General features: G+C 39.2%; 2 protein-coding genes across 2 annotated transcripts in view; one reads left to right on the top strand and one right to left on the bottom strand.

The window, feature by feature from the left end:
- The window catches only part of slc26a5 (solute carrier family 26 member 5), a 34,864-nt gene extending 19,798 nt beyond the window's left edge, over positions 1–15,066 (bottom strand). Inside the window, exons 1-7 of the mRNA XM_079654385.1 lie at positions 14,890–15,066; positions 10,586–10,885; positions 8,491–8,630; positions 7,478–7,588; positions 3,963–4,144; positions 2,179–2,343; positions 987–1,222 (exon numbers count right to left, since the gene is read on the bottom strand). Of these exons, the coding sequence (XP_079510511.1) occupies positions 987–1,222; positions 2,179–2,343; positions 3,963–4,144; positions 7,478–7,588; positions 8,491–8,630; positions 10,586–10,746 (995 nt within the window). The 5' untranslated portion in view covers positions 10,747–10,885; positions 14,890–15,066. The remainder of the gene's footprint in view (positions 1–986; positions 1,223–2,178; positions 2,344–3,962; positions 4,145–7,477; positions 7,589–8,490; positions 8,631–10,585; positions 10,886–14,889) is intronic.
- LOC307021871 (chloride anion exchanger-like) overlaps positions 4,015–22,652 on the top strand; it is a 41,588-nt gene continuing 22,950 nt past the window's right edge. Inside the window, exon 1 of the mRNA XM_079654384.1 lies at positions 4,015–4,140. The gene's annotated coding sequence lies outside the window, so the exon portion shown is untranslated. The remainder of the gene's footprint in view (positions 4,141–22,652) is intronic.

Raw genomic sequence — 22,652 nt, 5'->3', positions numbered from 1 at the left:
CTCTTGTCTGTTACTTTAGATGAACATAAGGAGCCCCTCCCCACGCCCCTCTGAGAGACATTTGGTTAAAAAGAACTCAATGGTGCTCTAGGAGGAGATTCAGGTGATAAGGGGGAGGGGGGGGGGGGTTACCTTGGTTGCTGATTGGCTAATGGTTACACAAGACAAAACATCGTTATGACATCATAAAGTGGCCAAAATCTGATCAGCTCATTTTCAGACAGGTTTTTATAGAAATGGATCAAAAAGAGAGAGAATCTTTGTTCCTGACATTTTCAGAGTCTCTTTCCACAGAGGGGACACATGTTGATGTAGAAGAGACATGGAGAAGAGGGGACACATGTTGATGTAGAAGAGACATGAAGAAGACGGGACACATGTTGATGTAGAAGAGACATGGAGAAGAGGGGACACATGTTGGTGTAGAAGAGACATGAAGAAGAGGGGACACATGTTGATGTAGAAGCGACATGAAGAAGAGGGGACACATGTTGATGTAGAAGAGACATGAAGAAGAGGGGACACATGTTGATGTAGAAGAGACATGAAGAAGAGGGGACACATGTTGATGTAGAAGAGACATGAAGAAGAGGGGACACATGTTGATGAAGAAGAGACATGAAGAAGAGGGGACACATGTTGATGTAGAAGAGACATGAAGAAGAGGGGACACATGTTGATGTAGAAGAGACATGAAGAAGAGGGGACACATGTTGATGTAGAAGAGACATGGAGAAGAGGGGACACATGTTGATGTAGAAGAGACATGAAGAAGAGGGGACACATGTTGATGTAGAAGAGACATGGAGAAGAGGGGACACATGTTGATGTAGAAGAGACATGAAGAAGAGGGGACACATGTTGATGTAGAAGAGACATGAAGAAGAGGGGACACATGTTGATGTAGAAGAGACATGAAGAAGAGGGGACACATGTTGATGTAGTAATAACAGGTGACCTTCAAAGTATTATCGTATGTAGTTTACCCTGATGGTATCTTCCCCACCACGTCCACTTTGTAGCCGTCTGATAGAGACATCCCGTACGAGACGCCGGTCGACACGATGACCACGATAATCTCTCCGGGGATGGGGATGGGAAGTTTCTTCTTGAAGCGCTCGTTGAGGTCTTTGACGACGTAGAGGAACACCATGCACAACAGACCCAGGATCAGGGTGGAGACGTTGGTGCTCGTGATGTCGCTGAACACCGCCTGGATGCTCTGGAGGAAGAAGGAGACCAGGAAGTTCGCTGAGTTTTCTCTACTCAGAAATCAGAATCAGGTTTATTTATAAGTAGATTTGATAGTAGGTTTATTCGTACAACAAGTGCAGATACTCCCAGTTCAAGCAAGCATGTTCCTTACAACCATTTGACGTTATCCTTTCTATTTGATTTGTATTTACTTGAACATCTCTTACAACATTCTCTTGCACTATTTTATTTGTTTTATGTCCTATACATATATAATGTGCACTGTTGGAGGAGCCTGTGATCTAAGTTTTTCATTGCCATAGCTACACTGTAGCCGTATTTGTCAACGCTCCCGATTTTCGCGGGAGACTCCCGATTTCATCGCCCTCTCTCGGTTTCCTCCCGGGGTCATATTTCTCCCGCATTTCTGACAAAATCAGATTTACACACGACTGTTTCCACTCGGACTTTAATACAGCTACACCATTGTTTGGTTTCCATGGTAACACGTCTCTTTCTTAGCGCACGCAACTCAAAGTACTACTCTACTCTCTGCCCACTCCTTTCCTGCCCACACATATGCTCCATCAAGGACGGTGCTACAGGCCGCAAGGCAGTGCACTTAGAACTACAATAAGCATGTTAATGTTAATCTAGCAGCGATCCATTAGCACCCCCTAGTGGCGCGGAGCCGCGGAACCTCACGGCTGAACTGTGCGGAATTCGCGGAGAGCTGAGGCCCTCTGGGCGGGGCCCCCTCGGCAAGGCGGGGCCCCATGCAGCCTGCGTGATTGGCCTGTAGGGAGGGGCGGCCCTGCTCCCGATTTCTGAGGTCTCAAGGTTGGCAAGTAAGACTGTAGCTATGGCAATGAACATCTTAGGTCACAAGCTCCTCCAACAGTGCAACACAGATAACATTGTTAAAATAGTGCAAGTAAATACACATACAATAGAATAAAGGGTTGAATCTCTATGAAAACTCACAAAGAGAGCGGAGAAGGGCCCACTGAAGCGCGGTGTCTTCACCCCCAGCAGGTACTTCAGCTGGGAGACGACCACGTGCACCGCTGCTGCCGTAGTGAAGCCTCGAACCAGAGGCTCCGTGAGGTAGATCGCCACGAAGCCAAACCTCAGGAGGCCAAAGACAAACTGGAGAGAGAGAGAGAGAGAGAGAGAGAGAGAGAGAGAGAGAGAGAGAGAGAGAGAGAGAGAGAGAGAGAGAGAGAGAGAGAGAGAGAGAGAGAGAGAGAGAGAGAGATAGATAGATAGATAGATAGATAGATAGATAGATAGATAGATAGAATAAGTTATCTGAGGAACATATTGAATACATGATGGAAATATAAAAAAGGTTAAGAGCACAAAAGGTTAGAATGAAAAAAGGTCAGGCGATAAGAACACGCTACAGAGTTTTGTTTCCAATAAAAACACGTGCTCAAGTTTCTGAAACATCAACAGATCCAGACTTCCTGCTGCTTTGGGCAAACACAAGATGTCAGCAACCTTCAGTGTGATGTTTTAACCAAACAGACCAAATCTAAAGGTCTGTTTGCTTACTCATTTTCTTAGATGATATATTGCCCCAGAAATAACTGCAATAAACCCTATTTTAATATTATTATATAGAATAGTTTAAAATAGAGGAATAGTAATGTGAGTACACCCTTAGAAAGAGTGTTGGAATTCTGTTATTTAAGGAAATAATCAGACATTGGAATCTTAAAAAGAATATTTAAATATATCATAAATACAAAAGTAAAAATATAAATAAATAGATGGATAAATAATTGTAATAATTAGCAAATAATTAAATAAGTAAGTAAATAAATAAGTAAATAAATAAGTAAATAAATAAATAAGTATTTAAATAAATAAATACTTAAGTAAATAAATAAATACTTAAGTAAATAAATAAGTAAATAAATAAATACTTAAGTAAATAAATAAGTAAGTACATAAATAAGTAAAGACATAAGTAAATAAATAAGTAAATAAATACTTAAGTAAATAAATAAATATGTAAGTAAATAAATAAGTAAATCAATAAATACTTAAGTAAGTAAATAAATACTTAAGTAAATAAATAAGTAAGTAAATAAATAAGTAAAGACATAAGTAAATCAATAAGTTAATAAATACTTAAGTAAATAAATAAATAAATATGTAAGTAAATAAATAAATAAATAAGTAAATCAATAAATACTTAAGTAAGTAAATAAATAAATCAGTAAGTAAATAAGTAAATAAATACTTAAGTAAGTAAATAAATAAATACTTAAGTAAATAAATAAGTAAATAAAAATACTTACTTAAATAAATAAGTAAGTAAACAAATACGTAAATAAATAAATAAATACTTAAGGTAATAAATAAGTAAATAAATAAGTAAGTAAACAAATAAGTAAGTAAACAAATAAGTAGGTTAATAAATAAGTAAAAAATGAAATAGAGGAATACGTGAATAAATAAATGGGTGAATACATAAATAAACAAGTAAATAAAAAAACAAATAGGTAAATAAATAAATATATTTAAAATTATTAACACGCAGCCAAAAGAAAAAATAAAATGCACCCCCTGGCTCCGGTAACAACAATTTGCAAAGTCTACATAATGCCTAAATCTAATAATGTAAAAATGAGCTGTTTATGGGCGATATCGAGATCACATCCGAACATCGAACAATAAGCCAGTGCTGTAATTACTGTTACAGGTGTACGACAGCATCTCTACTCTCTTTCTGTGTGAGAGCCGGTCCCCTCACTCACCTGGATGATTCCCACCAGCGTAGTGAGCACGACGGCCACCTGGACCCTCCGAGCGTCCCGGGCCTCCACGTCCAGGACGGCAGACATGTTGGATCCGTTCACCGGCGGGAAGAAGAACATGGAGTCCGGAGCCTCCCTCACTACCACACCCCCGATCATCAGACTTATCACTGCAAAGGTACCTGCAGATCACACACACACACACACACACACACACACACACACCGTCATATGGTATGCTGATAGGCAGTGGTGGAAGAAGTATTCAAATTGTAGTGGAGTGTACCACACACACACACACACACACACACACACACACACACACACACACACACACACACACACACACACACACACACACACACACACACACACACACACACACACACACACACACACACACACACACACACACACACACACACACACACACACACACACACACACACACACACACACACACACACACACACACACACACACACACACACACACACACACACACACACACACACACACACACACACACACACACACACACGAAAGAAGTGTTCAAATTGTAGTCGAGTAAAATTACACTTTCCCTTTTAGATGTAGAAAGTAGCATAACAGGGAAATACTCAAGTAAAGTACATGAGCACACACACACCCACACACACACCCACACACACACTTTTATGGCTGATAGGCAGAAGTGAAAGAAGTGTTCACTATTTCCCTTTTCGATGTCGTGAAGTAAGATAAGAGATAAGATGGGACTTAGTTACAAAAATGCCAGAGTTGCAAATATATAATAAACACAGCAGCATAATAATAAAACTGGACACTAACAGAAACCTCGTTAAGTGAAAAGGTTACTCGCCCAGCTCTTGAACAGCAGCCCAGTTATCCCCTCTAACTCTCTGCCAGGAGTCAAGAGGATCATCAAGTACTCAGCTGGAAACTGGGTTAGTTCATTGAGCCCATTTTTTCTTTTGGTATGAAGGAAACACCTGAAACTACGACGGCTTGAAGCTCTTTTCTTGGAAGTGTTCAGATTGCTGAGAGGAAATGTCCATATCGGGCTGCTTGTGTCACAGAGGGATTTAAATCAAAGACACAAATATCATATAGAAAACAATCAGAATAAGTTTATTGTGGTGATTTTTGATGATCAGGATAATCATAATTATCTGCTTTCAGATGTTTTGCTCTAGATCGTCGTTGTTTGGATTATAAATATTTAAATATTTCAGTTCCTATTTTATGTTTTGTCCAGAGAGAGATTGTTCCTCTGTCAATGTGTAAGGGCTATACAGAACATATAATGTTTTTGGTTTTCTTTCCATCCATCAGCATGTACCTGCTGTGAGTTGGCAGTTTAAGCTCCTTAATACACTGCTCATAGCTCTGACTGTGGAGAGCAACCCGAGTGCGTTAAGGACTATTTGTAAGAACACTGACTTGTTGATTAAACATCCATATTAATAGAAATTGCAGAACAAAGTAAGCAGAGCCCCAAAAACAAAGATGGCGGCTGCTCGACAACACACAGACTCAAAGACTCCTGCTCAAGCTGTAACTATAATAAAAGTACAGATAGCTCCTGGGGATTTATGAGTTTGTTTGATTTGCATTGGAACATTATGCCAAATACATGTGTCATGACTCTGGACAAACAGTCTCCTATCAGCCTCAGGGAACTGTGGCAACTCCAGAGCAAACAATGAAGACAAACGTCACTTTGTCTCCACATATTTCACTTTAGCCACTCTGAGGTCCATGCTGGGGGCTGTACAGTATCACGGTGAGCTGTGGAGGCATGCACTTTAAATGTGTGTGTGTGTGTGTGTGTGTGTGTGTGTGTGTGTGTGTGTGTGTGTGTGTGTGTGTGTGTGAGCCCATTTGGCCAGCACATGAACAGCAGCCCAGTTCTTTCCCCCTTGAGTCTCTCTCTAGTTGCATGATATCACATGTGTGTGTAACCATAGAGCTTCTTTGAGGCCACTTAACATAACGTTCTCACTTTGATCAAAATCAGATTTTCATTTCAGTCATTTTCAACCAATTAAGAGCCGCTGTTGTCTTTTCAGCCGGTAAAATAGAGAGCTTGACAGACATAACAACTGCTGTGTGTGTGTGTGTATGTGTATGTGTATGTGTATGTGTATGTGTATGTGTATGTGTGTGTGTGTGTGTGTGTGTGTGTGTGTGTGTGTGTGTGTGTGTGTGTGTGTGTGTGTGTGTGTGTGTGTGTGTGTGTGTGTGTGTGTGTGTGTGAAAAGGTCATTCGTCCAGCACTTGAATAGCAGCCCAGTTCTTTCCATCTCCCTCTCTGCTATAAATCAAAGGATCATCATGTGCACAAAAAAACGTCCCCTCAGGCCAGACACCAATTTAAAGTTCAGATGGACACTTTTTAAAATGATTTTAATCAACATAAGGCAGGTTTAGTTTGTTGTGCCCATGTTCATAAGGACTCGTAGCTCAGAGCTGACATTTGAGATCACTAGAAGCTCTTTCTAGGGGTGGGGAGGGGTGTCTGCTTTCACAATCCTGTGTCTCAAGTCAGCTGAGGACACGTTGGTTAATGTTTTTCCGCCTCAAACAATGCAAGATATATTATTAAAAACTGAAAGAACATGCGGTAAGATATTTATGGGACAGTTGGCCAACTCAAGGTCTAGATTGCTCCACATGTGGAAGTGGTGAACATTCTGCTGTTGTAAAAAAGTGATGATTATCATTCAAGGAGTTTCCGGAGAGTCTTTCCAAGTAAAGAAAGGGTTAGGAATAATTCAGTACTGCGTTTATCTTTTCTAACATTAACTGCACTTGTTAGCACACGGAGCACATTAGCTTATAATAGTAAGTTTTTTTGTTTTGTTTATGAAATGTTGAAACTGACTTTATTTTATTTTGCTTTTTTTTTGTCTGAGATAGGATTTTTTTTTTTTTGTTATGGTAATGTTTTGTATCTGTAGCCTGTACAAAAAAAAAAAAATACAAAAAAAATACTTATACTAGTAAACAGAAGCAGTACCTCCAAGGTCATCACTATTTATGTGACCGTGTCATTGTGTAAAAAAAGACACACTTAAAGGCGGGGTAGGTAATTCACTTCGGAAACACTTGTTGTTATATTCCATGGAATGCTCTTAACATCCCGATAGCAATGAATATATAAAATGCTTTGACAATAATAAATCTGTGGAAGCCGTAGCGCTGTAAAAAGCACGACCAATCATCTGAGCCGGCTAAAGTAACTGGATGGCCTACCTGCCTGTCAGCCTTCCATCTGTACACAAACTTATCTCGTGGCCTCATTGGTCATGTGCGCATTCGTGTGTGTTTTTTCGGCTGCGTATTTTCAAATTCTAGCGCACTCCAGCTGGTTTCTCCATTCTTACCTACCCTACCTTTAAGGTATAAAGGAATCATCAGGAGCTGCTTAGCTGCTTCTTGAATCTCTATATTGTCACCATAGGAGAAGTTTTATGACCCAGAGCAAACCTTCCTTCTGGTTTAATTCTCACCGACTGATATGTGTCTGGACGTGCCGAAGAAGGTGTAGAGAAGGACGGGGTAGAAAGAGGAGTACAGACCATACACTGGAGGCACGGCAGCCAGCATGGCGTAGGCTAGACCTGTGGAGAGGAAGGGGGGAGAGGAGAGAGAGAGGGGGGGTTCAAATAAACGTTACAGTGCCAGAAGCCATACAGATTGCATCAGAGCAGCAGAGATACGGAAACAGAGACAGTGTGACGCTGAAAACAGAACCGCAGGAGCCGGTTCAGACCTCATGTCGGTCCAGATGAAACGAGCCGGGTTAACTTGTGGCTAATACTTTCTAGCTTTATCTGTCTGTTTTTTAAGATAACACACATACAGGGGTGACACATGCATTAGGGTGTATTGCTGCATGGATGCATCAAAGGTTATTCATAAATTACCATCCATGCTAGGAGGAAATATCTATTATGAAATCATGAATGTGTCACCACTTCCCTGTCAGTACACCTCGCCCTTAATGATTCAAACAGTGCTTTGTGAGTAATGTGGCACTTAGAGTAGATTACTGAACATTAACAAGTCAAATTGTATAGATATCGTCTCATATCATTTGGAGGCCCTTGAATTTAATAAAATCAAGTTGAAATCGTATCGTGGTGGACTTTGTGAAATCAGCAAATATCAAATGGTTGTCCAAAGATTTGAATTAATATTTAATATTTTAAAGTGTATCAAATGTGATTATATTTGTATTGTTGCCATATATCCAATCATTGTCATTTATTCATCCGTTTTAATGTACTAGACTTAAAGCTGTGTCAGGTCGAATTGAGCGAAGACTGCTATTTTTATATATTTATTGTTGTGCCTTTTCATTTGTAGTTTGTGTATGTATGTAAATATAAACGTGATTTACACCCGTACAAATCACGTGCACCAGTATGGAGACTTTCCTCATAGGGTGTAAAAATCCACTGGAGAGATTTGATGTTTTGAAGTGAGCTCATGTCTCAGAAGGACTTCGGAGAGCACTGACCTTGAGGGAGTTGCACGACTCCGGTGCTGAGACCTGAAACCACGTCTGAAAACAGGAACTCCTTCACAGGATACGACGGCAGCCAGGTGAGGATCGGCAGGAAGCTGAAAACTGCTGCCTTCGCTCTCTTTGAAGAACACCTGTGGAAGAAGGGAAGGGGACTCAGTCATTTAAGGAAACAATAAAGTAGACTGTTCCTGTGACTCGTTTGATTCAAATCATTTGTTCATTTGCTTACTGACATAAGTTACAGGAGAAATGTCGAAGCATATTGTTATCTGATCTGCCTCTAAATATGAGGGTAATGATTCGGTTTAAATTTGAATTGTTTGACAGGAAGTGCTTTTTGAAGATGTGTTTCTCCGGTTTGTTGATATTGAAAATGAATACGAGAGGTCGAGTGCATGTTTTCAATACAGCTACCGTTCTTGATGCTGCATTAACATATAGTCAAATGTTCAGTTTGGACTAGACCTGCTTTGTTCATTATTCTAACCCCTCGATTCCACCGTCCGCTTCACGGCTGATGGATTTAATGTCGTAGAACAAATCTGTCTCTTCAATGTGTCTCAACCGCAGACCTTATTTCAGGATATTTTCCCAAACCCTCTGGAGAGATTGCATTCCTTTTTTGTCACAGGGCCCGGAAGTGGTCAAATGCTAACTTACTTCCGGGTTTTAGGACGCGTCGCTGTGGCTCTCTATAGTGTTTATTTGTCAGATAGTTTACAGACGTTTACCTTCACGATCAACATAATTTATACTTTCTAATTGTTTATTCTCTACTGTTTTTTTACTTCTAATGATGTGCAATGCCTTGTTTTACATGCTGCTGTAATGACTACATGTCCCAATTTAGGATTAATGAACCTTATCTTGTCTTATATGACAAACGGCAGGGGGTTGAATTTAGAGGGTTGTGCATAAACGTGTGCAGAGGGCTAGGGCTGAACGATGAATCGATTTTAAATCGCGATTTTAAATGATGCAATTATCAAATCGCAAAGCCTGCGATTAAAAAAAAAAAAAAATGGTTTTGTTTTTTGTTCTTCTTGTGTGTCAGTCATCCACACCAATCAGAAGTGCTGTGCTGCACATGTACCAGTCATTGTTAACCAATCAGAAGTGTCCCATGATAGAAGGTGATAGACAGATTGATCCAATCACCTGCCAAGTATTTTTGAAATACTTTTCCAAATGGCTTCCAATGGAGCTTTCCTAGATGGTTCGGTGAAACCATCTGAGTCAGGTTAGTAATGCTCCATCACATGTTTCTATTACAGGGTGAATCTTAAACTGAAGCTTGACTTTAAAGCAACCCAACGGAAGTTTCCTGTAAGTTTAGTTCTTTCACTCGTAGCTCGGGTTGCAGGGGTGCTAGAGACGGGAGCACGTTGATGCAACCTTCCTAGCCGGAATTAAGGCCGCATTTTACAATAAACTTCCGTTGGGTCGCTTAAAAACAAATATCGCAAATCGAATCGCAATCTCTGTCAGAAAAATCGCAATTCGATTTTTTCCCAAATCGTGCAGCCCTACAGAGAAGTCCTTTACAAATGAAGCTCTCTTGTATTATCTTAAATGAAAGTGGATCTATCATGCTATATTTGAATAATGTAGTGTAGGACCATACCTATATAAGGCATGTTTATACTTTTTATTTTTCAAAATACCAAACAGATCATGCATTTTAGCCATTCCTCATTTCCCTCAATGTAACACTGTCTTTGCATCATGGGCTGATTCTGTGAGAACAGCACCATCTACAGGCCTGGCATATGTACTACAGCGTCTCCAGCGCTTTCCAACGGCAATGTCCGTGGCTGTCTCCTCCTGATTGGTGGAGTTGGCCCAATAGCCGTAGCGCCACTTCTGTGACGTCATAGAAGTGTTCAAATCTGGATCAGTCTGTATCAGATCCGTTGCAGCCCCTTTTTAAGAGATGTGGGTATGGAGGAAAATAGAGAGGGTTGTGTTTTCTGACACTTGGTGAGTTCCCTGGAACACCGGGGACACATGTTCATGTATACAAGACGTACAAAAGTGCATTTTGCATGATAGGTCACCTTTAAATAAATAAATGTATTAAACTGACCTGAAGTGCTTTGCCAGCCTCTGTCGGAGGGTGGTGGAGTTATCTCTGCGTTTGAGAACGGTTGAACGTATGAAAGCTTCATCGTAAACCGGACGCTCGATCCTGTACATCAGCTTGGATCCTGCTTTCTCCCCAGCTGCAGCTTCTTCCTCCTCCTCCATAGCAGAAGATGTAGTTTGTATTGAATAACAGTGTGTGTGCGTGCGTGTGTGTGTTTCTCTCCCCTGTCGATTATCTCTCACGCTTCATCTCTTTCAGCGGCCGGTATATCTTCATTCCTTCAGTCTGCACTTCCTGTTTCTGCAGAGAAGGAAACACAAGCATGGTTCAACATGTTCAAACGCTTAAACCACATGTGTCAAACTCAAGGCCCGGGGGCCAAATCAGGCCCGTGGTGGATTTAATTTCGGCCCACAGGATAATTTCTAATCACTATTAGATCTGGCCCGCCGGTATATTGCACGCACACCTTCACTCCATCCTGAGGGTCTCCTCAGCTCAGAGCCTGAGCCCAAACATTGATGACCTTGCACCCAAGATGAGATGCCAAGTATCTGAACTAGCATCACAGAGCAGCACACTGAGTTTAATGGATGTTTCCTTCTGCACTTTCTCTCTCTCAGGACAACAGGGCATGTTTGTTTTTCTCTTTGAGGGAAATAGTTTTCTTGAAGCTGTTGTTGGCCTGTGGGAAAATGTAACCATAAGAAATGACTCTGGAGAAGCTGCAGATAGAGCCATAAGAAATGACTCTGGAAAAGCTGCAGATAGAGCCATAAGAACTGACTCTGGAGAAGCTGCAGATAGAGCCATAAGAAATGAATGAACTGATTATTTAATGTTTAATGTTGTTTTTATAGGCAATCATTTAATCTTTGTTAGTTCCAGGTTTAATATGTGCAATAAGTTCATTTCAATAAGTTCTGCAATAAACATTGAACCAGTCCGGCCCTCCACTAGTACCCATTTTTTTTATTTTTGCCCACTGTGTATTTGAGTTTGACCCCCCTAGCTTAAAGCCTCTAGTTAGAGCTGCTTTCAGATTACTCCCCATGCTCGTCCTCCTGGGTGTCCAGTGTTTCCCACAGAATTTGATTCTATTTGTGGGGGCACCGCACCCCCCCCCCCCCGGCAAGAAGAGCCAAAGGCCCCTTAACCTATTCGGGTGGTCCATGCATCCACCCCCCCCTCAAATAAGATAATACATGCGAGTTCATGGCTACTGTAGACAACGATCTTGTTGCTCTGTGTTGCGTTGTTAATGAGTGAGACACGCCGGAGTTGAGGATCTGTGGGGTTTATTCTCCCAAAAATAAAAATATCATTTACAATTCAGGCATTTAGCAGACGCCTTGTTCCAAAGCGATTTACAATGACCAATTACAGGGACATTATCCCTGGAGTAACCGAGGGCTAAGTGCCTTGCTCAAGGGCACACTGGTAGTGGTGTTCCAGGCAGGATTTGAACTCGCAACCTTCCGATCATCAGCCCACCTCACTATCCATTAGACTAACAAAAAAATAAATCATAATAATTTTTATTTTTTTTATCAGATCCATTTGTGGCGGATGATATTTAATTGTGGCGGCCCACCACAAATAAATCCATGTATGGGAAACACTGGTGTCTTTATTTTATGGTATTTTATTGTGTATTGTTGTATCTTGTATTATTATTCTACACTATGTTGTCTTTTTCATTATTTTCCTGTTGTTCTATTCATCTTTTAGCCCTGTCATGCATGTTGGTTAATCTGTGAAAACCCACTGAGACAAACATGTTTTGTAATATTTGGCTAATATAAATAAACTTTGAAAGGCTTCTTTTTTTCTTATATATACTTGCCGCTAATGTTTTATATTTTGAACACGTGTAATGCCTGACAACAATGCTTCTGTGACAAAATAATTCTCCAATAAATAAAGTATCTATCTGTCATAAGTCTAAGGCTCCCCAACAATGCAACATAAATAAGAAATACAATTTTAAAATCAATAAAACAGTGCAAGAATAAACTTGACCAATGTGCAAGTAATGCAGATGAAGTAAACATATCATGTATGCAAGATACAATACAGAGAATGTTGAAGGTGAGAGGCGAGGTCCCTCCCTTTCCGGGGGAGCTCCATGGGACCTTATTTCGGAAAAAGTATGTATTGAAGTCAATGGAGAGAAAAAGATTATCTTTCGATTCCGTTTGAATTGTGCCACGAATTACACAAACAAATTAAAATGTGTCGTAAAAATCGTTAAAAAAAAAATGTGAAACCGCTCAATGAACTACATCTCCCATCTCTCACTACACACCCAGACGGCCGTCACGTTGGCACATTTCACTTCTTTCTTTCAGAATGAGGCGGAAAGTATTAAAAGAGGTGAAAATCACTCCAAGTCTGGGCATGTTGAGATCTGTACAGACACACAAGGGGAGTTAGTCGGTTCGTAAGAGCCAGCATGCGGGACCGGGACTCTGGGATTTGTAGTCTTTCTAGCTGTGTATTTTTCATAGTCTTATATTTCAACAGTTTTACGACAAAATGTGACTTTTTTGACGGGGAAATTATTTTTTAAGATTGACAAACATCATATGTTTAATTATTAAAATTCAAACGGGATCGAAAGATACGTTTTCTCTCCCCATTGACTTCAATACATACTTTTTCAGAAATAAGGTCCAATGGGTCGGAAGTAGATGGGCGGGACTTCGCCTCTCTATATACATGTAAGGTAAATGAGAACCAAATGTACAATTATATACTGTTTATTGTAGTGGAGGTGTGTGGCGCAGGGTATAGAGCCTTGGTGGTGGGATCAGGGGGTCACAGGTTCAAACCCCACTGCAGTCGGCATGTCGTTGTGTCCCTGAGACACTTCACCCCAAGTGACATGTAATGTAATGTAATGTAGTGAAAAATTGATAGTAAGGTGATGCCTGTGTGCAATGTCTAAAGTATTTTCCATATTTTAGATTTTTTTTTTTTTTAAATGAATGTCTCCTATTTTCGCCGTGCTGTCACGTGAGCTGTAGAGTTTACGTCCAAAAGGCAACTCTGAGCCTTTATTTGGCAAAGGCAAGCATAGCAAATATTTGACTAAGGGGATAGCCTGAAGAAATATTAACCATACTGGCAATCCACTGGTGAGGTTCAAATGCAGACAGAAGGAGCTGGTGTCAAACTTTAACAGAAAGTACATCACTAAAGTGTGTTTGACTTTAAGGTCAATTAGCATCAATGGGTGATGTCAACAACTTAATAACGATTTTAGCAATTAATTAATTAATTAATTAATTAAATAACCATAATAGGTGTTTAAATTGATGATAAAAGTTGTTTGTGTGGCAAAAAGTATATTAAATGTGATAGACCTAAAATGCTGTTAACAGTGATGGAAAGTAAGCAAGTAAATGTACTCAGCTTTTGCACTTTTTTGGACGAATGTGTGCTTACAGTACTTGTATATCCATTTTTAGCTACTTGTACTTCTACTCTGCTACTTTCAGAGGCAAATATCTTATGTTTTACTCCACTACATTTATTTTACATTCACACTTTGTGTATAGAAACAAATGCTGATATACTTTGTCGAAGTACTCAGATCTTGTACTTGAGTAAAAGTAGAAGTACTCATATCTTGTACTTGAGTAAAAGTAGAAGTACTCAGATCTTGTACTTGAGTAAAAGTAGAAGTACTCAGATCTTGTACTTGAGTAAAAGCAGAAGTACCAGTGTAGGAATACTCTGTTACAGTAAAAGCCCTGCTTTCAAAATTTTACTCGAGTTAAAGCACAAACGTTTTGGTAACTAAACATACTTAAAGTACCAAAAGTACTCATTTTCCAGTATGGCATATATCAGAAATATTACATATTTGTATTATAATTATTATTAATGCATTCAATGTTGCACTTGGTAAAGGTGGGGATTATTAGCTGATTTATAATAGCTACTAGTAACTAAATGTGTTAAATGTAGTGAAGTAAAAAGTAAACAATGTGCTTCCAAAATGTAGCAGAGTAAAAGTATAAAGCAGTATAATGTGAACATACTCCAGTGAAGTACAAGTGCCTAATTAAATTTACTTAGTTACATTTCACCACTGATTCAGACACACTTAACAAAGCATTATGTTGAGCAACTGCACGTTTCCTTTACCTAACTAACGCGATATAAATACAGGAACACCAGTAACTGAACACATTTGAAATGAGAGGGGGAAAGCAGGGAAGATACAAAAACGACACTTTGTCCTCCTTTTCCCCCCACAGCATTAAGCTAACAGGAAGATGCTAGTAAGGACTCACCTCTGTACTCCAGCTCCTTAAGGGATGCTGACTCTGAAGGATAATAAAAGGTTATAAACGGAACTCTTTGGTTGAAGTGCACCGAAGATGTCCTTCGATAACAGTAGCAACCAACCTGTTCGGATACACAGATGGCCTCTACGTCGAGAGGATGAATTACTCTGAGAGAAATTCGTTTCCACCTTCCGGTCTGCACTAAGATAGACGTTGATTCCCGCGCATGCGCTCTCGTCTTCCTCCACTCAGTCTTGTTTTGCTTCTCACGTGAGCTTCAGAGCAACTTATTTATGTATTCATACAAACAAAACAGTACGGAAAAGGATGAGGGCTACGTGAGAGTGTTATGGGGATGTGACTCAAAGTAAAAAAAAAAAAAAATAATTCTGCCCAAAAAGTCGAGAAAACATGTATTTATTTTTTTCAGAAAAAAGAAAAATCACGTTTTTTTCCCTGAAAATCTAAGAATTCTGCCTTTTTTCTCAGAATTTTATTTTTTTCATGTGCCCTATGTGATCTTCCTGAGATACCTAAATAACCAGCCCTGGCGGAGTCTTAATACTTGGTCTTCCAAATTCCTATCAGAGTGAGAGCTCTTCATCGCACGAGGATCTTTGTCTGTTCCGGGGCAGGAGCTGGATGATGAAAGCAGCACCGACAGCGTGATGACGTAGCTGTAGTAGTCACGGGGCTCCCTCCTGTCCCGTGAATGTGGATTTTTCACATGCTCCAAATTAAACAACTTTGCTGAGCCCCCACCAGATGATACTCTGACTAACTGAACACAGTTTGAAAAAAAACCTCTGTAAATACAGTCTATGCAGAAAAACAAAGAGGCCATTTTAAAAATAAGCAAACAGAAGGATCAACAATGTGTGTTTTAAAGGTCACCTATTATGCAAAATCCACTTTTTCCTATCTCTTATACAAACACATATGTCACCTCTGTGTAAAGAGACTCTTAACGTTTCAGGTAAAAATATTCTCTCTCTTTTTGTCCTGATCCATATAAAAACCTGTCTGAAAATGACCTGATCAGATTAGGGCCACTTTATGATGTCATGGCGATTTTTTGGCTTGTGTAACCATTAGCCAATCACCAACCAAGGTAGACCTACTTGTGTATTTCTGTAAATGTGCTTAATGAATATAGAGACGGTATGATAGGCTGCCATTAGGGGGCAACAACAGTCAGACTTTACCTGAGGTGAGACTGTTGGGTTTAATCAAAGTGTGTTTCAACTGTGGTAATACGAGATATATACTGTATATATAAGGCAGTACAAGATCACTGAATTAATGTATAATATAAAAAGTAAGTTTTAAAGAGGGACCCGGTTCACCTCTGCATTATATAGTGTTCATATCTAATAATACTGTTAATTCTGTATATACTTTAGCCCTTTATATCGATCATATTTATATACGTATTACACTGCATTTTACTGCTCCTCTTGCACGTCCGGTTAGATGCTAACTGCAAATTGTTTACCCAGTAGTCTTTAATCTAAATTCAAAATGATAAATTATAATTAATAAATGTCATGGCAGCTTTTACATTATAGCATACTGAAATCATTGCAGACCCAACATGGCCTGTTTGTGTCTAATAAGAAAGGTTCAAAGTGCTATACGCAATAATAAGCATCGTAAAAACATAGAGAAGTCTGAGAAAAATAATGATATAAAAAGTGGTTGTTATTTTTGCTATTCTACCATTGGTTACCAGCAGCAACAATATTGGCATATTTTCAGCGTTCTCTTAATGTGTTTACCTCTGTTTTGCCGCACTATAGTTGGCAGGCACACAATGGACATTTGGAAGTATTATGAGCGTCTGGAAAGTTCCAAACAATGTCCGGATAAATTAGGTCTGAACATGTGATGAAGAAGTCACTAAAACCAGATTTATAAATATTTGACAGTGTTGTTTTTGTTCTGCGGGCCAGTATAAAACAGGCTTCTTATCAGGAAGTGTTTTCCCTGCGTCTTTTGGCCCTCAGCCTGATGATCACTTCCTGTTACCTCCTGATGGAAGCTGTTAACACAAAGCAGGTAAACAAATTACAACGACAGCAATGTCCAGAAACAGAAATCTGCATATGAGAGTCTGTAGAAAGAAGAAGATTTTGGAACTTTTAAACTTTTAAACTTTTTAATGCTATTTTATTTCTATTTCAGAAATATTTTGGACTGCTTATTTCTTGTCTTAATTTTCTCTCATTGCCTTGTTTTTTATGCTGCTGCAATGCAAACATTTGGGATCAATAAAGTACTTTACTACTGTCTATCTATCTATCTATCTATCTATCTATCTATCTATCTATCTTCCTTTTCAATAAAGCTTGTAGTTAGGGCTGATTAGATTCAGCCCCTAGTTTTGCTGATATAGGCTTAGTTTCGATTAACCCAGCTTCCCCACATTTCTTTCTTTTTGGTGTCTATATACGCCGGGATCCGGAGTCATGGATGATCCTGCGGTCCTGTGTCATGGATCGCGAGTCCTGGATCGCGAGTCGTGGCTGTGGTCCTGGATCATAAGTCCTGGATGGATATCCTCGTGGATTCATCTTCCTATTATACACAAATGCATTTCCAAACATTTGGACTACCTATGTTGCAAATGTATTATCTTTTCAATTTACACACGGCATCTATTGCACGTCTGTCCGTCCTGGGAGAGGGATCCCTCCTCTGTTGCTCTCCCTGAGGTTTCTCCCATGTTCCCCTTTAAACTGTGGGTTTTCTCCGGAAGTTTTTCCTTGTACGATGTGAGGGTCTAAGGACAGAGGGTCTAAGGACAGAGGGTCTAAGGACAGAGGGTGTCGTGTTGTCATACTGATATTCTGTACAAACTTTGAAGTCCACTGAGACAAATGTAACATTTGTGATATTGGGCTATATAAATAAACATTGATTGATTGATTGATTGATTGATTGGTTGATTGATTGATTGATTGATTGATTGATTTGTCCATCCAGTGGCGTAACAAGGTTGTGATAGGCCCCGGTGCAAATATGGTGAACTGTATAACAACCTCTGTACAGAAACATGGTGTCAGCAATAAAGGGAGGCAACTCTTCACCTAAAGACAACAAGGTGTGGACAAACTCAGCTATTTCTAAGCATTTTTTGGTCTTTCAGCATTTTTGGTCACTGCATGCAAACGGGTGGACGGGGCGGGGGGGGGGGGGGGGAGAGACACTATGGACGCGCTCGTGAACTGTCAACGGCGGGGGGGTACACTGTGGACCTCTTTGGACCTCTGTCACCTGTCAGCGTAATTTACATAATGCCGTTTAAAAAATATAATAATAACGGGCTGTGCCGGCCGTCAGCGAACCGAGCCGGCCTTTCTGCGCGACTTAGTCACTTAAATGCGTGACATAGTCTCAATTTGTGGAACGAGGGACAAATGATAAAAATGCTGTGTGTGCAGTCCAGGACAAAGCAGGCCCTGGTCAGCCTACACACACACACGGTGCTGCACCTCACACACACACGCTTCAAATCCAGTTGCATAAATACTTGAGCTACGTTTTTATTATAATTACTGTGATGTATTATGTTTTCGTCATTATTAACACAAATACACACTTGCAACTGATAACACTGGCAATGATTTTATATTTATTAGATTATTCAAAAAAAATCATGCTTCAAAAAAGTGGAGGCTCCAAATAAGTGGGGGGGGGGCGGCGATCCCCCGCGTCCAACGACCACGCTGCATATAACTGATCATTTTAAGTAATGCAACTGTAGCGTTATGTTTCATCATGCACAGGATCGTTTGGTGACCCTCTATGAAACGGGAATGCTGCTTAATTTACAAGGACGTTTTCTGTAATTGTTTGCATGTTCAGAAGTGTGTCAACTGACTAAAAGACTACAATTAGAGCTTCGTAAGGCGAATTTTGAGCTAAATTCTGGGGGACGATAAGTGTGGACTTAACTTTTTAATAAGATGTATTAAAGAGGAAATCATCTCACAAAACAAAGGAGTCCAATGGAGGCGCTTGCAGACCATTTACATGCACAAAAACTTCAATAATATACTGTAATCCAACATTTTTGGACAGTCATTTGAAAAATATTGGTATCGTTGTATGCTGAAAAACTATAACCTAACTTCCCACAAATGTTCAAAGCTATTCCTAAATGCTATATTTGTTCTGAACTGTTATTATGATTTGTGTAAGCCCCCTTGTTGGTCGTCTCTCCTGCGTGTAAATCTTTAAAAGGTCCAGGCCTCCATATAACGATAGAACAATGACTTTGTCCTCAAGCATGATTGCCACAGAGAAAATAGGCTGGTAACATTAGTAAACAAACACGCTCACACACACATCTTTCACGAAGAACACTTTAGACAACATATAAATAATCTGGTGGATTTTGGTGTTTAGCTATTATTTAATTGGCGCAGATTTGAGTATGAAAACACTTGGAGACCTGACCCTAGCCTGGATGACCTTAATCGGTAAATGACATCATGACAAAATCAGCGGTAGATCTTCATTATCAGCCTGTTAATCTTTGATCACATCTGTTAATAACAACCTGCCAGCCGTGGCTGCAAATATTTATCACCTGTGATGAGTTCAAAGTCTCCGCCATAAAAAAAAACGTTCATGTGTCGAGCCTCCCCTGCTTAGTGTAACAAAACTATTTATTAGAGATATTTCACAGTGTTTTCTTTGCAACACCTGTCTGTATTTCTAAGTGAAATCTGGCTTTTTGTGTCCTGGATCATTATTGTTTCTCTCTTATGTTTTCCATCTGTCTTGTCAAAACTGTCCCGTATGAGTGAGTGAACCTGAAGAGATAAGAGGGCACGACGGCGTGATAAATGTTGTTAATTCTCTGATGTTTTACAGCATCAAAGAATGTTTTTCCGAATGAACTTTATCTACTGTTAGCTCTAAACAAAGTACAATGTGGCTGCTGTACAGAACCATCATTAGGCCTTTTTTACAGTCGATATGTATCATAAATACTTGGAAAATGTAATTAAGTGATGGAAGAATTTAGTTAATCTGATTCAGTTTGACACTCCTGCTGAGCATGAATAGAAATAGGAAAAAGTCCCCACTATATGTATTGACAAAGTTAGGAAGCTACCAATGACTTTACACTGCAAGAAGTTAAACTACCGTACGGAGAAATAACGTTTGGTGACTAAATCTACTTAGAAAAGTATTTAAAACTACTTAGAATTGTCAATTTACCTTTGATACCAAAATATAACGTCTTAAAATAAACATTTGGCCGAAAAAAATTGGCTTTACTTGTCAGTTTCATAACATGTGTCTTTCTTAATTTGCCCCTTTTTTTGATGGTATGAACAAAAAATGAGACAATCTTTTTACTTGAATTAAAGAGGTTTGAATACTGTAGAGAATCAATGGTAAACATTATAAACAGTCATTCCTTTCCCTTTTTGGTCACAAAAAATGAGCTTGAATCACTATGCAAATATGAGTGAAGTTGGACTACCTGCAATACACTTCAAAAAGTATTCAGTTTTATGTAATGTGGGGGTCATGACGCTCCTAGCAGAGACTTTAAAGTGTTGCGACTTCACTCAGATTACTTCAAACCTCTCTATCTTCTTCAGTATCACCACTTCCTGTTCACGCAGCGGTCCAGGACACTCTGTGAGGTGAAGATTTCCGTGTTCTCTGCTTCTCTTTTTGTCTGTAGTCTGTAGCAAGAGTACATTCTCCCCCGGCTGATAACACGTAGATAATGCATGCAGGGAGGAGGATCATATTTGATGATAAAAAGTCCTCCAAATACACAAATATGACGATGGCCAGCAAACTTCTGAGAATAGGTCATTAATGAGCTATTTACGGCCTAACAGTGTTTTTTACATGATAAAAACAGGGTTGGGGCTTTGTTTGTAATTGGACAATCCCTTTAAGGGTGAGGGGATTATAGATAATTGCACTTGCTCTTGATAATTGTCTTGACACAGGGTTCAAAACAAGTGTGTGATACGGAAAAAAAACCTCAGATTTCCTGTGTTCATTAGTGGAAACAGGTGAAAGAGCTGTGATAATATTTTTTAGTTCTCTACTTTATTTGTTCTCTTTGGGGATTAAAGATTTTGCTGCTAATTTGACTGAAAGCATATTTTCTTAATTTACAGGTGAGTTTTATTTCACACTCTTAACACGGTGTACCTTAATTATATGATTAAAACACATTTTTAGCCAAAAGATAGACATGACAGTAATGTAACGTCACTTTTTAACACCTAATACATTGTGTTAATGGAGACATTGAAACTTATCTAAGAGAAAATGTGTATTTAAGTCCTATTTTACACGTTGGGTAGTGTTGCGCTTAAGAAATAAGTCCTACAACAACACTGTATTCGGACAAAGGAAATACAAACGTATTAACTGCTGAAATCTTGTTTTTCTCCTGCTGTTTTCACCCCAAAAAAAGCTTACATAGAACAATTAAAAACAAGATTTGGATCAACTGAGTTATTTTGTCCCTTCTGGGCCTCCGTAGAATTCTTCTACATTACCTAAAACTTAATTTATTGTGATGATTGTGAAAAATAAGAGGAAAAATTTGACCTCTGTTGAATGTATTTACAGTAACACTTTATATTAAGGTACATAAATTCACCATCAACTAGTTGTTAGTTAACATGCATATTAGCAGTATATTGGCTCTTTATTAGTCATTATAAAATGGACAAGTCAAATCAAGCAATCTGATTGGTTCTTAACCGTGATATAATGACCGTATACTACGGGTAGAATTGTAGTTACTTTTCACAACAAGTCAGTATCCCTCCGCGTCTGAGAAAAGTTACAACCGTTACAACTGTTACGTAACGAAACTAACCAACTAACAAAGCTTAAGATGGAAACATGTAAGCTGGGATAATGTGCAACAAGGACTTATTGACCGTTGTTAAGGACGCTCACATCTGCAGAAAGAAGTCCGGTCGATTTAACTGTACAGTTGGGCTGAAAAGCAGCTTTTCGAACTTGGACAAGAAAACAGCGGAGAAGTAACGGGGCAGAAATCCTCCTTTTTACGCAACGGTCCAGACATAGACATCAAACGGCAAAACATATTCAGTTGCCAGTTACTTTGGCACTAGGGCAGGGATATCTAGATACTTTCCAAGGTTTGACATCATGAATTGTGCTACTTTTAAAGCAAGCAACGATATTTTCAAATCTGTAATAAAAAAGGTCCGCAAAAACCCTATCGAAGCAGTTTCTGCCGCTTGGCGTCGGGCTTAACCACGCCCCTTAGCTGTGATATAATTACCATAAACCACGGCCTGACGTGAGCTATTGCTTGATTATAAAACACTTATTAATGCCTTATTCTACATGACCATATTCTACAACTAGGCCATTAGTTAAGAGTTAATAACCCTTTAATTAGTGCTTATTTATTGTACGTAAGGAAGTTGTTGCACATGAGAGGGTCTTAATATGCTCAATATGCAGTACCACACGAATAGTAATTCTCTCATAATAACACCTAGCAAATGTGGTCTATTCTTATGTAACAAGACATGAAACTACAAGTGTTAATTGTGTCAAAATAACTCAAAATGTGGTATTTCTAACTCAGAATATGTTCACTAATAAGCTAGTAGTTTTGCTCTAATATGCATGTTAATGAACAACTAGTTGATGGTGAATATGTGTACCTTAATCTAAAGTGTTTTTTTATTATCATAGGAAATAACATAAATGCGCGGTGGAAAGTTTCTGACCTTGGT

The sequence above is a fragment of the Notothenia rossii genome (assembly GCF_949606895.1).
Source record: "Notothenia rossii genome assembly, chromosome: 10".
Taxonomy (NCBI): Eukaryota; Metazoa; Chordata; class Actinopteri; order Perciformes; family Nototheniidae; genus Notothenia; species Notothenia rossii.
The sequence above is the reverse complement of the archived record's forward strand: the minus strand, read 5'-3'. Positions and strand labels throughout refer to the sequence as shown.